The 15,604-nt window shown below is 44.5% G+C and overlaps 1 protein-coding gene across 1 annotated transcript in view; it reads right to left on the bottom strand.

The window, feature by feature from the left end:
• RAPGEFL1 (Rap guanine nucleotide exchange factor like 1) overlaps positions 1–15,604 on the bottom strand; it is a 60,345-nt gene that overhangs the window by 17,283 nt on the left and 27,458 nt on the right. The window contains exon 8 of the mRNA XM_033917312.1: positions 2,022–2,144. Coding sequence (XP_033773203.1) covers positions 2,022–2,144 — 123 coding nt within the window. The remainder of the gene's footprint in view (positions 1–2,021; positions 2,145–15,604) is intronic.

Below are 15,604 nucleotides of genomic sequence, written 5' to 3'. Positions count from 1 at the left end.
TCAATAATTCAGCCACGGGTGTAAAGTTCAAAGTTCACTTTATTGATAGTAGCACTGCGAGGAGTCGACACTGACAGTGTTTCAGCATCTATGCCTTTGTCAAGAGTCTCAATGGCTGGTAGTTCTATCAAATAAATAGAGCATTCAAGACAGGTCAAATTTAGAAGCAAGCAGGAAAATAACTGGCGTCCAAAGCGGCACAACTCTGGCTTCCAAAGGAAAGTAGGGCAACTGTTAAGCTACTGATGGCTACCTCTAAGATGGCGAGTGGATTAATGCTGAGGTAGGTAGTATATGAGCTGTTAGGCATCAGTAGACAAGGGCTTGTTAGAAGTACCCGGGTGACCTACAGTAGATAGGTATGGAAAATATTGAGTCTCTTCTGTGACATCCCCAGTTCTTTGGTACACCTTATCAGTGGGGTCTAAGACGATTCATCATGGCCGAGGATCATCGCAGCCATTTCATTGCTGAAACTGCCACAATGAATAGTCCACAGCAGCACATGGCCTCTTATAGGGGGGCTATGCCTCTCCACATACCCCCTTCTGTGTTTAACCTTTGTATTCTTTCCTATTAATGTACTGTATTTCTTTCCCTTATCCCTTCTGCATCTTGTTGATCATCCATGTGGATATCCTTGTATTTGAATTTTTAATCTATTTACTTATTTTTATGTAACCGGTTCAGACATTTGATGAGCGGTATATCAAAATTTAAATAAACTTGAAACTTGAGTGCCCCACAAAAAATAAGAGCGCCCCCTATATCCCTCCCACCCACCCACCCAAGGTAGGAGCATCCTTGTCCCACATACCTCTTGAAAAGTTTGTTGGCGCGAGCAGCATATTCCACCACCTGCTTGCGCCAGCCTCAGCTCCCCTCTGATGTCACGTCCTGGTCCCACGACTAGTAAGTGATGTCAGAAGGGGGCCAAGGCCGGCCGAGTAGGGGGTGCAAGATGCTGCTCACACTGGCAAACTTTTCAAGAGGTATGCAAGTGGGGAGAAGAGAGAATCATTATGTTATAAAGTGTTGTTTGGCCTTACTGCAAATTATCTGAAGGAACATTTTGAACTGGCTTTATCTAAATGGTCTCAACACCTCTTTAATATAATTCACTTTCCCTTCTGTTATGAAATATCGATATTAAAAAAAAAATACTTTGATAGGATATTCTCGATTCAAGCAGCAGTCAGAGACAAGGAACTTAAAGTCAATGCTGTATCGTATAAACATTTCAGAAAACTCTTGAAAACTTATCTATTTGATAAATTTTTGTAATGTATGATCAGGATTTAACAATCCCATTATTTTGTTGTAATTCCTGAGATTGTCTCAGATTGTGAACCGCATAGAACTAAATAAGGTTATGCGGTATACAAATAATAATGGAATGGAATGTAAGGAGGAGAGGCACTGGCATGGGGGGGTGATTAGATGCACCAGTATGGGGGGGGGAGAGACACCGGTGGGAGGAAAAAGGAGAGACACCAGTTGGCAAAGCAGAGAGGAGAAGAAGCATCAGCGAGGGGAAGGAGGAGAGGCACCAGTGGAGAGGGGGAGGGATTGTGGACAAAGAGAAGGAGAGGCACCAGCACCAGGAGGAGAGGCACTGGTGGAGGGGAGACTGTGCAGATTATTTACAATGTGGGAAACAGGTAAAATCGTGGCAGATGTTTATAGGAATTCAGGTGTGTCTGAGAAGAGAAAGCATAGTCAAAAGGGGAAGGGGATGGGATAGATGGAGCAATAGCTGTTATCCAGACTGTGTTGGGGAGAAGAGTGGAAAAGCTGGTTTGCATTATGGAGCACATTGGTGACTGGATATTGACTGGATTCTCTTCTAACACAATAATTTGTAGTGTTCTAAGAAGGTTGTAAATTGCTTTGGATCAAGTGATAAATAAATGAACTGAATGAAATAAATAAATCCTTCCTTTGCTTCCCCTCTTCCTGCTGTTCAATATGCATATTGTATATGCATTGGTATTTGTCACAGACAGCAAAAGGACACACACCTCATGGACACACTTGAAGAGCTCCCAGTGAAACGCTGACAGGTGATTGGAAACATCTTCTGCCTCAAGCCGGTGAATCTCAGTGTCTCCTGGTGATACTGGGATCTCCTCTGGCAGAGGGACCTGGAGGGGTCAGAGTTGCAGTAATCAGAACTCTCTTACTGAAGGGCTCTACCACTTCATAGGAAAAACATCATCACTCCCCCAAGCCTCCAAATTACAAACATTGTACAAAGAAAATGGTGGTTCTATTTCAGCTAGATTACTGTAATTCAGTTTACTTGGGGATATCCATTAAACTTCAGAAGGAAATGCAGCTCTTACAAAACATAGCAACTAGAATGATTTTTCAGTTAAAGAAATATGACAAGATGGCCACTTGCTTGGTACATCTTCATTGGCTTCCAGGCCAGGCCTGGGTTGTATATAAGATGGCCTGTTTGATATTTAAGGCAGCAATCGGCGTTTTGCTGACTGTTGCTGGGCATTATACCCAGAAATTCAATGTCAGGCCTTGTCCGGGCATTGAATTTCTAGGTATACAGAACCAGTGAAAGAATAACCAGTAAAGTGCAATACTCAGCACTTAACCAGCGATGAAAAACTGCGTATTATTTGGTTCTGTTTATGCGGTTATCTTAGCTGGTTAAATGCTCAAAATTGGCATTTAATCGGCTAAGTGCCAACTCTGCCCCTGGAACACCCCCAAAATAGCTGGTTTTGGCTTGGACACTAACCAGGCATTTTCAGTGGCACTGAAAATGCCTGGTAAAGCCATGGATAGGCGATTTAAACGGCCAGGCACCTCTCCTGGCTGTTTAAATAATTTTGAATAATGGCCCTTAGATTCTATGGGGTCATAAGAACATAAGAATAACCACACTGGGCAACTAGCCCAGTATCCTGTATCCTGTCACAAGTACCTGTCAGAAACCCAAATAGAAGCAAAATTCTACGCTACCAGGCTTCTGTTTACTAATGTGGTGGATATTTCGACAACTAACTGTACACATCGCTTGTCTAACTGTTGTTTGCTACGTTTTCCTTTAGTGAAGGTCCCAGGTTTTAAAGAAATTTTGGACCGCACTTGTTTTCAGGCAGCACAAATGTGGAAGAGCTTACCCTTAATTAACACTATACAATAATTTCCTAATTTGCTTTCTGTAAACATTTAAACACTCTTTTTATTTTACAAATTGTTGATTCAAGAGAGTTTATAATGCATTTAACTGTTTTGTTAATAAATAAGAATGCTCCACTTATTAGTTTAAGAGCACTATCTCAACGGAAAAAAAAAAAGCCTCAGGTATTATCATGGTAGTGCTCTTAAACTAATAAGTGGAGCATTCTTATGTATTAATATTTATTTACCCACTTCCACTATTTTAAACAGTTTAACTGTTTTGTGCCATTTTCTAATCTAATCTAATCTAAACCTTAAGTTGATATACCGCATCATCTCCATGAGAATAGAGCTCGACACGGTTTACAAGAGAAGAAGAAAAAGGATTACATGAACTTATGTGTAGAAGTGGGGAGAGAAAGGGGGGAAGGATAGAGTTAAAATTTGCTGAAAAGCCAGGTTTTCAGTTGTTTGCGGAATTGCTGAAGGGAGCTCAGGTTCCGCAGCGGGGTGGTGAGGTCGTTCCAAAGACCTGTGATTTTGAAGAGAAGGGATTTTCCCAGTTTGCCTGCATAGTGGATGCCGCGTGGAGAGGGGAAGGCTAGTTTAAGCCTTTGGGCAGTTCTGGAGGAGTCGGGACTGGAGGAGTTGAAAGACAGTGGGATAAGAGGAGGCAGGATTCCGTGAATGATCTTGAAAGCCAGGCAGGAACATTTGAAATGGATTCTGGAGATTATTGGGAGCCAATGAAGTTTGGCAAGGAGTGGGGAGGCATGGTCAGACTTGCGTTTTGAGAAGATCAGTTTGGCTGCAGTATTTTGTTTTTATTTTTTAGTATTATTATTTCCTTTAGCTGAGACTGGCTAAATCTATATTTATTTATTTTTAGCATTTATATACCACTTCTAGCCTAGGGGGCTCATAATCAAAACAGAAAAACGTCTTAAAACCGGCCTAAATCGGTACTTGGACGATTAGTGAGACAAGTCGTCCAAGTGCCGATAATCAAACCGGGTTTTAGAATTTAAAAATGACCTAGGCCCTCACGGTGCTGCTTAACGACCACAGCTAAAAGGGGCTTTTCAGGAGGAGTGTCGAGGGTGGGATTTGGGCGGGACATGGGTCATCCTAAACTTAGTCATACTGTATGTATAACCAAAAGTTTTACAACACTGCCAAGATGGAATTTGGACGTTGTGACTTAGGCCATCTAAAACCAGGTCTAAGTCCACAGAAGGTATCCAAATAAGAACCAAATAAGAACTGCAGACACAAAGTATAGACCCCCCACACACTGCCCCTGTGATCACTGACCCCCCTCCCCCCCCCCACCACCACCATAAAAATCGTAATAACTTTACATATCTGCCTCCAGAATATCAGCACCTGGCAACTTGGCATAAGAAAGCCTAGTAGAGCTGCATAGAGGTGGCTTAAGTGGTCTTAGGGGTGGGTTAATGAACCATGGACCCAGGCCCATAAGCCACTCTAATCACTGAATTCATGGTGAAAAATGTGCACCCCCCAAAAAACCTTTTTGTACTGCTATATAAGTGGCTCCTGCAGCCATAAGGGCTATTGGGGTGGTAGATAGGTGGGTCTAGTAGATTCTGGGAGTGTTTTGGGGGGCTCACCATGACCTATAAGGGAGCTGTAGTGAGATGTTTATGTGGGACCCTTTTTGTTACGTTCATAGCAGTGCCCTGTAAGGTGCCCCACTACTCTGGTGCCATGTCTGGGTGTGCAGTCCATCACTTTTCCTGCCTCTCCTGCGCCCAAAAGGTCTTTCTCTAGGCGTTTGTGAGTTGGACCAATTTTTGGACGAAAATGGGATATAAAGATGGACGATCAGATGGCTGGACGTATAGTTGGACGATTTTCGAAAAGAAAAAAAAAAAAAAATGTTGGACGTATTTTTCGAAAATGGACCTTTTCCTGTGTCCGACTTTGGGCAACTTGCGACTTAGGCCCAAAACGGACTTAGACGTTTCTTTTGATTATGCCTCTCCACATGGTTTACATTAAGATACTCAAGCATTTTTCCCTCTCTGTCCTGGTGTGCTCACACTCAATCTATGTGGGGCAAAAAGGGGATTAAGGAGCAGCGTGGGATGGTGTGGAAAACATGAAGATGGACCTTGTGAAGCTTGAGGAATGGTCTGAAATTCGGCAACTAAGATAGTGTGTGATCTTATTTTAAGCTGCTTAGGACCAGTGATGGAAATGAGTGGATTGGACTGGATTTATTTCATTTGATATACTGCTTGAACTTAGGTATTAAGCGATTTACAATACTAGATATAGGCACTGAGCTACTCTCTCTGTCCGAAAAGACTCACAATCTAATTAAGCATATAAGAGAAGACATCACTAACATTACGGAGATATATAATAAGAGGGAGGAAAAGAAAGTACCCCATGGAAAGTAAAGATCATTGAAGGCAAAGAACAAAGAAAATGAGTATTATCCCAGGACAAGCAGGCACCCTATTCTCACGTGTGGGTGACATCATTCACAGAGCTCGGATGTAGACAGCCCCGCAAGCAGACTTGCTTGAAGGAAACTCAGAAGTTTCGAGTCTGCCGCACCGCGCATGCACGAGTGCCTTCCCGCCCAGAACAGGGCGCATCTCCTCTGTTCTCAGTTTTCCGCGGAGCCAAGAAGTCCGTCTTTGACGCTCTGCACTGAACTTAGTTCGCTTCCTGTCTTCTCTCACCGCGGCTCGTGTTTTATTTTATTTATTACCGGGTCGCTGCGTTTTTCTTTTAGTTATTTTACCACACGAGAGACTGCTTAAGAAGATATGGAACCACGGGGTGCAAGGGGAGGTCCACCAATGGATCAAAAACTGGCTGGCAAACAGGAAGCAGAGGGTTGGTGTAAAGGGCCATTACTCAGGCTGGAAAGGGGTCACGAGCGGAGTTCCACAGGGGTCGGTGCTAGGACCGCTCCTGTTCAATATCTACATAAACGATCTAGAGGCGGGAACCAAGTGTGAGGTCATTAAATTTGCAGATGACACCAAACTATACAGCAGGACTCAAACCAGGGAAGACTGCAAAGATCTCCAAAAGGATCTAACGCAGCTGGAAAAGTGGGCCGAAAAATGGCAAATGAGCTTCAACATAGGAAAATGCAAGGTCATGCACGTGGGGAAAAAGAACCCGATGTTCACGTACAGAATGGGGGGAACACCGCTAGGGGTCAGTAACCTGGAGAGAGACCTGGGAGTGATGGTAGACGCAACACTGAAGGCATCGGCGCAGTGCGCCACAGCCTCAAAGAAAGCAAACAGAATGTTGGGTATCATTAAAAAGGGTATTACGACCAGGACAAAGGAAGTCATCATGCCGCTGTATCGTGCAATGGTGAGGCCGCATCTGGAGTACTGTGTCCAGTACTGGTCGCTGTACCTCAAGAAGGACATGGCAGTACTTGAAGGAGTACAAAGAAGAGCAACTAAACTGATAAAGGGAATGGAAAATCTCCCATATACCGACAGATTGAAGCAGTTGGGACTTTTCTCACTGGAAAAGCGGAGACTTAGAGGAGACATGATAGAAACCTTCAAGATCCTGAAGGGCATAGAAAAAATAGACAGAGACAGATTTTTCAATTTAAGGGGCACCACAAGTACGAGGGGGCACTCGGAGAAATTAAAAGGGGACAGGTTTAGAACAAACGCTAGGAAGTTCTTTTTCACTCAGAGGGTGGTGGATACATGGAACGCGCTTCCAGAGGCTGTTGTAGACAAGAAAACATTAAATGGTTTCAAAGAAGGTTTGGATAGATTCCTAGAAGAAAAAGGGATTGAAGGGTATAGATAGGTATAGACCACTACTCAGGCAATGGGCCTGATGGGCCGCCGCGGGAGCGGACCGCTGGGCAGGATGGACCTATGGTCTGCCTCAGCGGAGGCAACTTCTTATGTTCTTATGGTTAAAAAAAAAAAGTTTTATTTTCGTCAGCTGACTGGCGGGGCCTGCCGCACTCCCTCAGCCTGTAGGCTTCGACTTTGCGGCGGCTATCTTTCTTTCTATGTCCCAACCGGTCACGGGCTTCAAGAAGTGTAGCCTCAAACGTCATCAACTTCAAGTGGAGAAGATTTTTAGTATGGACATCCCTGCTCTACCCTCGACCTCTGACTTGGTCAAGCCTGCTGCAAGATGTCCTCCTGCCTCCACAACTCCGACCTCAAGTCTCATCAGACCTTCCTCATTTGGAAAGTCCTCGACCGCGAGTAAATCTGTCAAGTCTTCTCCTGAGCTTCCCTCAGGTCAGATACCTCAGCAGACGGTTCTGGCGGTGGTCCTCAAGCATCACTCCTCCAAGTCGAAGCATGCTTCTTCTGCCACCTTAGAGCCTTTAGCCTCAGCAAGTGGTCCAGTTTCAGACTCGGATCCACAATTGCAGGCTATCATCCAGACCATTCTAGAGCGGGAATTTGTTCAGTTACTGAGCAAATACAGTCCTCCCTTGACTCTGCCTTCTGCAGTCCAGCCTGAGCACTCAGCAGGCTCACAAGAGGTCGAGTCCTTGCCTGTGCTTCGAGCTGAATCTACACACTCTATGCAAGGAGTCGAGTCTTTGCGAGTGTTTCGACTGGAATCTTCACACTCTATGCAAGGAGTCGAGTCTTTGCGAGTGTCTCGACTGGAATCTTCACACTCCATACAAGGAGTCGAGTCTTTGGGTGTGCTTCGAGATTCCTCGATCCAAACCACTGAGCCTATGGGGTTTCGATCTACAGCTTCCAGTTCTATGCTCTTTCCAAAGGCATTGCCCGTTTTGAGGCACAGGGCGAAGTCTCGACCTCACACGAGACCTGTTCCAGGCAGCACTCTTGTCGCTGGTCGAGGCCCTCATTGAGGCGCAGGTCTTCTTCCAGAGAGAAGCCTACTTCGTCCAGGCCTAGCAGCTCTTCGAGGCCTCCAACTCCTTGATCGAGGACACCGATCGCAGAACCCGAGGGCTCAGCTGATTCCAATGCCCCGTTCCAGTTTGCCTATTCACTGGGATACCAATACTCCAGAGAGGCCTCGCCTTCGTTTTCCACTCGAGGTCATCGAGTCCCTCTTGAGGCCATGCTCTGGTGGATCACTTGCCCTTTTCCTCCTTCCTCTGTCAGAAGGCTGAGGACCTGGACCTTAAATTGGACGCTGGATCAAAGTACTCTAAAGAGTAATTAGAGGAAATGAGTATGCCTCGACCTCCTGCAGAGTCTCTCAAGCTTTCTCTTAACAGGCTTCTGTCTCAGACTTTCAAATGAAACCTGGACACTCCTTATGCTTTCCCTGCTGTTCCAGGCAAGCTGGAATCCAGGTATAGAACTCTACATTGCAAGGGCTTTGAGAACTCCCAACTATCTCATCAATCCCTTCTTGTGGAATCTTCACTGAAGAGGAGTCATCCTTCCAGGGTCTATGCTACTGTACCTCCTGGAGGAGAGGGCAGGACCATGGACAAGTTTGGCCATTGTCTTTATCAAAATTCGATGATGGCATCCAGGGTTTAAAATTATCATTTCATCTTTACTACTTATTTCTAATGTTCCCTGGTTTCTCTAATGGCCTTAGTTTCAAGTTTATTAAAAATCTTTTTAAATCGCTTAATCGGTATTCTAAGCGGTGTAAACTCTAAAATTATTTAAATACAAGTTAAAACAAGGGATGCTAGGTAAAAACCAAGCATCATAACGAAACACTGATACATATGGACTTATTTCAAACAATAGGAGAGTGGGGAAGAACTACAATCATGAAAGAAAAGTGCAACATTAAAGGAGGTCACCCACATGTGAGAATGGGCTGCCTGCTTGTCCTGGGATAAAGCACAGTTATTTACCATAACAGGTGTTATCCAGGGACAGCAAGCAGCTATTTTCACAACCCATCCACCTCCCCTGGTTGGCTTCTCTGCTAGCTATCTGAACTGAGGAGACGTGCCCTGTGCTGGGCGGGAAGGCACTCGTGCATGTGCAGTGCGGCAGACTCGAAACTTCTGAGTTTTCTACAAGCAAGCCTGCTTGCGAGGCTGTCCACATCTGGGCTCCATGGATGATGTCACCCACGCGTGAGAATAGCTGCCTGCTGTCCCTGGATAACACGGTAAGTAACCTGTTATCCATTCCCTCTTTAAGACACATTGGCACCATGCATACTAATATCTTTTCTGTTACGACCCCTACCATCTGGAACTCAGCACCAAATTATATAAGAGAAAGTTCATCACTTGATAAAATTTAAAAGTAGCTTGAAGGCCTTTCTTTTTAAAGACGCATTTGGAGTATAATAGTCCTTTTAAGGACTGTAATGGAACTTCGTTCCTTGCTTTTCTTATTCATTTTAATCTTTTCTACAAAGTGCTAGATTATTTATTTTTTGTTCCCTCCCTTTTGTTTTGATCCTTCTCCCTCTCTTTTTCATTACACAAATGTATTTCTACCCTTTTTCATTTTGTTTCGGTAAGTTAATGTTCGTCTATGTGTTTGACTGTCTGTTTTAATAATTATAATTTGTTTTTAATGTATGCCTTTCTACTCTTTGTTTTTATATATTATGTAAAACCGCTTTGAATTTTGATAAGGCGGTATATCAAATTTTTAAATAAATGTGAAACGATCCATAGTGAAGATGAAAGAGAATAGGTTTCAATAGTTTCCAGAAGTGGATTAGAAAGGGTCCCCAATGAATTGGTCTAATGACAATTCATCTAATGGACAATTGGTCTAAAATACATGATGGCTAATGGGTCAGTTGGTCTAGGACAATGGGTCTAATATAGTCTTGTCCAACCTATGGCCTGAAGGCCAGAACACAGCCCTCCAAGTGCTGCTATACAATCTGAATTTGGCTGCATCAAAACTGCACAACTCTGTCTTCCTTGCTACAATTCTGGCTTTCTTCAAGCTTGAGGTGTACAGTGCAAGAGATCTGAGAGCTTCCAAACTTCCTATACTGCACAAATCAAGCTTGAAGGAAGCCAGAGTTGTGCCAGGTAAAAGAAAGTCTGGGGGACATGAGAGATTGAAACAGGAGAGAGAAAGAGAGACTGAGTGAAGGCTGGGAGCAGAGGCGTAGCTAGGTGGAGTGTAAGGGGAGCAGCCACTCTCCCAGATTTTAAATGAAATGGCAAATTGGGCCTGCAGCCTCACATGGCACCTATTTTACAAAAGGTCTGTTCCTCCCAACATCAAAACCTAGCTATGTTTCTGGCTAGGGGGTACATGAGAGAAAATGAGACTTGGTGAAGGCTGGGGGTGGGGGATTACTGGAGAGAAAGAGAAACTAGGTGAAAGTGGGAGGGGTACATGAGAGAGAAAGAGAGGGACTAGGTGTCGACCTGACCTCGACACATCGGACCAAAGTATCAAACAAGGATACTGAACCAGAAATTTCTAAAAGAGGGCTCGGGACTGAGAGGGAACTTTTGGGAAAAGGACACAGGGACGCAATGCAGGGAGCAAATGCACAAACGAACCTAGCAAGCAGAATTAAGAGAGAGCAACAGGAGCCAGAGGGACATCCAAACATGGGGGAGCAGGCTGAGGACAACATAGACACACCGCAGGATGGGGATGAACACAACAAAGCTCCGGGGCTGGCAACCCATGAGGAGGTTGGCAGGGGCGCCAAACCACGAGGAAAACCAGCGGAAAAGGCAAACAACCAGGACTTAAATTGCCTATACACTAATGCTAGGAGCCTAAGAGCCAAAATGGGAGAACTAGAAGTCATAGCCAATACAAAGGACCTGGACATAATAGGAGTCACAGAAACGTGGTGGACTGACGACAACAAATGGGATGTGGCCATACCAGGGTACAAACTCTACAGGAGGGACAGGACACACAAGAAGGGTGGTGGAATAGCGCTTTATATAAAGGACTCCATACCTTCAACCAGGATAGAAACAACAGTAAGGGCGGACGACTTGGAATCACTATGGATTAAGCTACCTGGAGGAGCTGGAGCAGACATAAAATTGGGCCTATACTATCGCCCACCTGGACAAACGGAAGCACTCGACCAGGACCTGGAGGCTGAGCTGAGGCAGATATGCAAAAGCGGAAGCGTGATGGTGATGGGAGACTTCAATTACCCTGGGATAGACTGGAGTATTGGACACTCAAACTGCACAAGGGAGACCAAATTCCTGGAAACCACGAGGGACTGTTTCATGGAACAGCTGGTCACGGAACCAACACGGGGGGATGCAACTCTAGACCTAATCCTCAATGGACTAGGGGGACCTGCAAAGGAGGTGGCGGTTCTAGAACCCCTAGGAAACAGCGATCACAACATGATCCAGTGCAAGCTGGAAATTGGACCATCAAAGGTGAAAAGATCCACAGCGACAGCACTCAACTTCAAAAAAGGGAATTATGATGGCATGAGGAAACTGGTGGGAAAGAAACTCAATGGTAGCAAAAGGAAGATGGAGTCTGTAGAAAAAGCCTGGTCCCTACTCAAGGGCACGGTGCAAGAGGCACAGAACCTGTACATCCCCAGATTCAGGAAGGGGTGCAAAAAAAACCGGACAAAAAACCCAGCGTGGATAACAACTGCAGTGAAAAAGGCGATAAGTGACAAGAAAGCATCGTTCAAAAAATGGAAAAAGGACCAAACAAAGGACAACCAAAAGGAACACAAAGAACACCAAAGGAAGTGTCACCGTGTGGTTAAAAAAGCTAAAAGGGAATATGAGGAGAGACTGGCGGGGGAAGCAACAAACTTCAAATCGTTCTTCAGATATGTGAAGGGGAAGCAACCGGCAAGGGAAGAAGTGGGGCCATTGGATGATGGAGACAAAAAAGGAGTGGTAAAAGAGGAAAAAGAGATAGCAGACAGGTTAAATAAGTTCTTCACGTCAGTCTTCACGAGGGAGGATACATCCAATATTCCGGAACCGGAGGACATCGTAAATGGGGATCGAGATGAAAAGCTGGTCCAACTAGAGGTAAGCCAAGAGGATGTCCTCAGGCAGATAGACAGACTAAAGAGCGACAAATCGCCAGGTCCGGACGGCATTCACCCAAGGGTACTCAAGGAACTAAGGAACGTAATAGCAGAGCCACTTCGCCAAATATGTAACCTATCCTTAAAAACTGGAGAGATCCCGGAGGATTGGAAAATTGCAAATGTCACACCCATCTTCAAGAAGGGTTCAAGGGGGGACCCGGGGAACTACAGGCCGGTGAGCTTGACCTCGGTCCCGGGAAAAATGATGGAAGCACTGATTAAGGACAGTATCTGTGAACACATAGAAAACAATGGACAGCTAAAGTCGAGCCAGCACGGCTTCTGCAAGGGTAGGTCATGCCTCACAAACTTATTGTACTTCTTTGAGGGGGTAAACAGACAGGTGGATAAAGGGGAATCCATTGACATCATTTACCTTGACTTTCAAAAAGCCTTTGACAAGGTACCGCACGAAAGACTGCTTAAAAAGCTGTGGAGACACGGGGTGCAAGGGGAGGTCCACCGATGGATCAAAAACTGGCTGGCAGACAGGAAACAGAGGGTTGGAGTGAAGGGCCATTACTCAGACTGGCATGGGGTCACGAGCGGAGTTCCGCAGGGGTCGGTGCTGGGACCGCTCCTGTTCAATATATTTATTAATGACCTGGAGGCGGGAACAAATTGCGAAGTTATTAAATTTGCGGATGACACCAAACTCTACCGCAGGGTTGAAACCATGGAAGACTGCGAAGATCTGCAAAGGGACCTAACGACGCTAGAAGAATGGGCCAAAAAATGGCAAATGAACTTTAATGTAGGGAAATGCAAGGTCATGCATGTAGGGAAAAAGAACCCGATGTTCAGCTACAAAATGGGAGGATCATTGCTAGGGGTAAGTAACCTTGAAAGAGACCTGGGAGTGATGGTGGACACGTCTTTAAAGGCATCGGCACAGTGCGCCACAGCCTCAAGAAAAGCAAACAAAATGTTGGGTATCATTAAGAAGGGTATCACGACCAGGACGAAGGAGGTCATCCTGCCACTGTATCGTGCAATGGTGCGACCGCATCTGGAGTACTGTGTCCAATATTGGTCGCCGTACCTCAAAAAGGACATGGCGGTACTTGAGAGAGTCCAGAGAAGAGCAACTAAACTGATAAGAGGTATGGAAAATCTCTCATATACTGACAGACTGAAAAAGCTGGGGCTGTTCTCCCTGGAAAAACGGAGACTTAGAGGAGACATGATAGAAACCTTCAAGATCCTGAAGGGTATAGAAAAAGTAGACAGGGACAGATTTTTCAGATTACGGGGAACCACAAGTACAAGGGGGCACTCGGAAAAATTAAAAGGAGACAGGTTTAAAACAAATGCCAGAAAGTTCTTTTTCACCCAGAGGGTGGTGGACACATGGAACGCGCTTCCGGAGGCTGTGATAGGCCGGAGCACGTTACAAGGCTTCAAAGAAGGTTTGGATAGGTTCCTAGAGGATAAAGGAATTGAGGGGTACAGATAAGAGTAGCGGTAGGTTATAGGGATAGTCTGGGACCATTGCTCAGGCAATGGGCCTGATGGGCCACCGCGGGAGCGGACCGCTGGGCGAGATGGACCTCTGGTCTGCCTCAGCGGAGGCAACTTCTTATGTTCTTATGTTCTTATGTTCTTATGTGTCAGAGAGTCTGTGAGTGTATGGTTCTCAGTGCGCGAGTGCACATGTGTTTTTTGGCCCTCCAAATGTTATAAAAATATAAAATGTTGCTCCCCCCTAAAAAGAAAAAGGTTGACCAAGCCTAGTCTAATAGCTCAACTGATCTAAACAAAAGAGGACACAGGATACTGATGCAAAAATCAGTATAATTAAAACTACAACAAAAGACAGATCTTAGTCCTTTTGATTTTCAGAAATCAAATATCAGAAGTTAATTTTATCAACTCCTTTGACTGGGTGACCAGAGAATTGGTTATAGGGAGTGTGCTAGATGTGGTGTACTTAGATTTTAGCAAAGCCTTTGACACTGTTCCACATAGGTGTCTAATAAATAAACTGAATGCCTTCAGGATGTGTCCCAAAGTGATGGAATGGATCAAGAACTGGTTGAGTGGAAGGTAATAGAGGGTAGTGGTCAATGGAGATCGCTCTGAGGAAAGGGATGTTACCAGTGGTGTGCCTTAAAGGTTGGTTCTTGGGCCTGTTCTTTTTTAACATTTTTGCAAGTGATATTGCTGAAGGGCTGTCTGGTAAGGTTTGTCTTTTAGAGGATTATACCAAAATCAGCAATAGAGTAGACACCCTTGATTGTGTGGAAAACATGAAGTACCTTGTGAAGCTTGAGGAATGGTCTAAAATTTGGCAGCTAAGATAGTATGTGATGATCTTAAGGTGGCGAAACAGGTTGAAAAGGCAACAGTGAAAGCTAGAAGGATTCTTGGATGTATAGGGAGAGGAATGGCTAGTAGGAAAAAGGAGGTGTTGATATCCACATATAAGACTCTGGTGAGGCTTCATTTAGAATATTGTGTACAATTCTGGAGACCATACCTCCAAAACAATATAAACAGGATGAAGTCAGTCCAGAGGAAGGCTACTAAAATGGTCGGTGGTCTATGTCATAAGGTTACAGGGACAGACTTAAAGATCTCAATATATATACTTTGGAGGAAAGGCGGGAGAGAGGAGATATGATAGAGGTGTTTAGTATCTACATGGTATAAATATACAAGAGGCGAGGCTCTTTCAACTGAAAGGAAACTCCAGAGTGAGAGGGCATGGGTTGAAGTTGTTGAAAGAGGCTATGCTTTCACGCGCGGTTTTTTCTTGCTTTTGAGAAATCCTCATCTGCGCAGAGTTATGGCTCAGTATTGTTTTCAGTTTTTAATCCACGTGTTTTTATATCAGGACTTATAGGGACCCCTGAGGTAGACAGCATTGTCGAAACACGGACTGTGTTGAGTCCACAGTTCCCAATGGTTTGGGTCCTAGATATATTTTATGTGGATTATCAAATTGTATATTTTTAAATAAAGCCTGCATCTTGAATATCACCATCTCCATAGAGTTTTTGTTTTCAATGAAGTTAAGAGGTGATATGCTCAGGAGTAATTAAGGAAATACTTTTTTACAGAAAGGGTGGAAGATGTGTGGAATCATCTCTCAGAAGAGGTGGTGGAGGCAAAAACTGTATCTGAATTAAAAAAAAGTGTGGGACAGGCACGTGGGACCTCTTAGGAAGAGGAGGAGATAGTGGATGCTGCGGATGGGCAGACTGGATGGGCCATTTGGCCTTTATCTGCCATCATGTTTCTACTGTAAGTTTCTATTAAGTTATATATATGGGTGAAGAAAATTAATGAAAAAGTTAAAAAGCATGAACGTTTGACAGTGTTCTAAAAATAGTGGGCAGTGTCATGTAGGGTTAATGCGTTGATTAAAGGATGTGGCGTATTCTCATTATTGACTTTATAAAGTGATCCGACACATGACAAATGCACGACTTCACAT

The sequence above is a fragment of the Geotrypetes seraphini genome, chromosome 13 (assembly GCF_902459505.1).
Source record: "Geotrypetes seraphini chromosome 13, aGeoSer1.1, whole genome shotgun sequence".
In the NCBI taxonomy this organism is placed as follows: domain Eukaryota; kingdom Metazoa; phylum Chordata; class Amphibia; order Gymnophiona; family Dermophiidae; genus Geotrypetes; species Geotrypetes seraphini.
The sequence above is the reverse complement of the archived record's forward strand: the minus strand, read 5'-3'. Positions and strand labels throughout refer to the sequence as shown.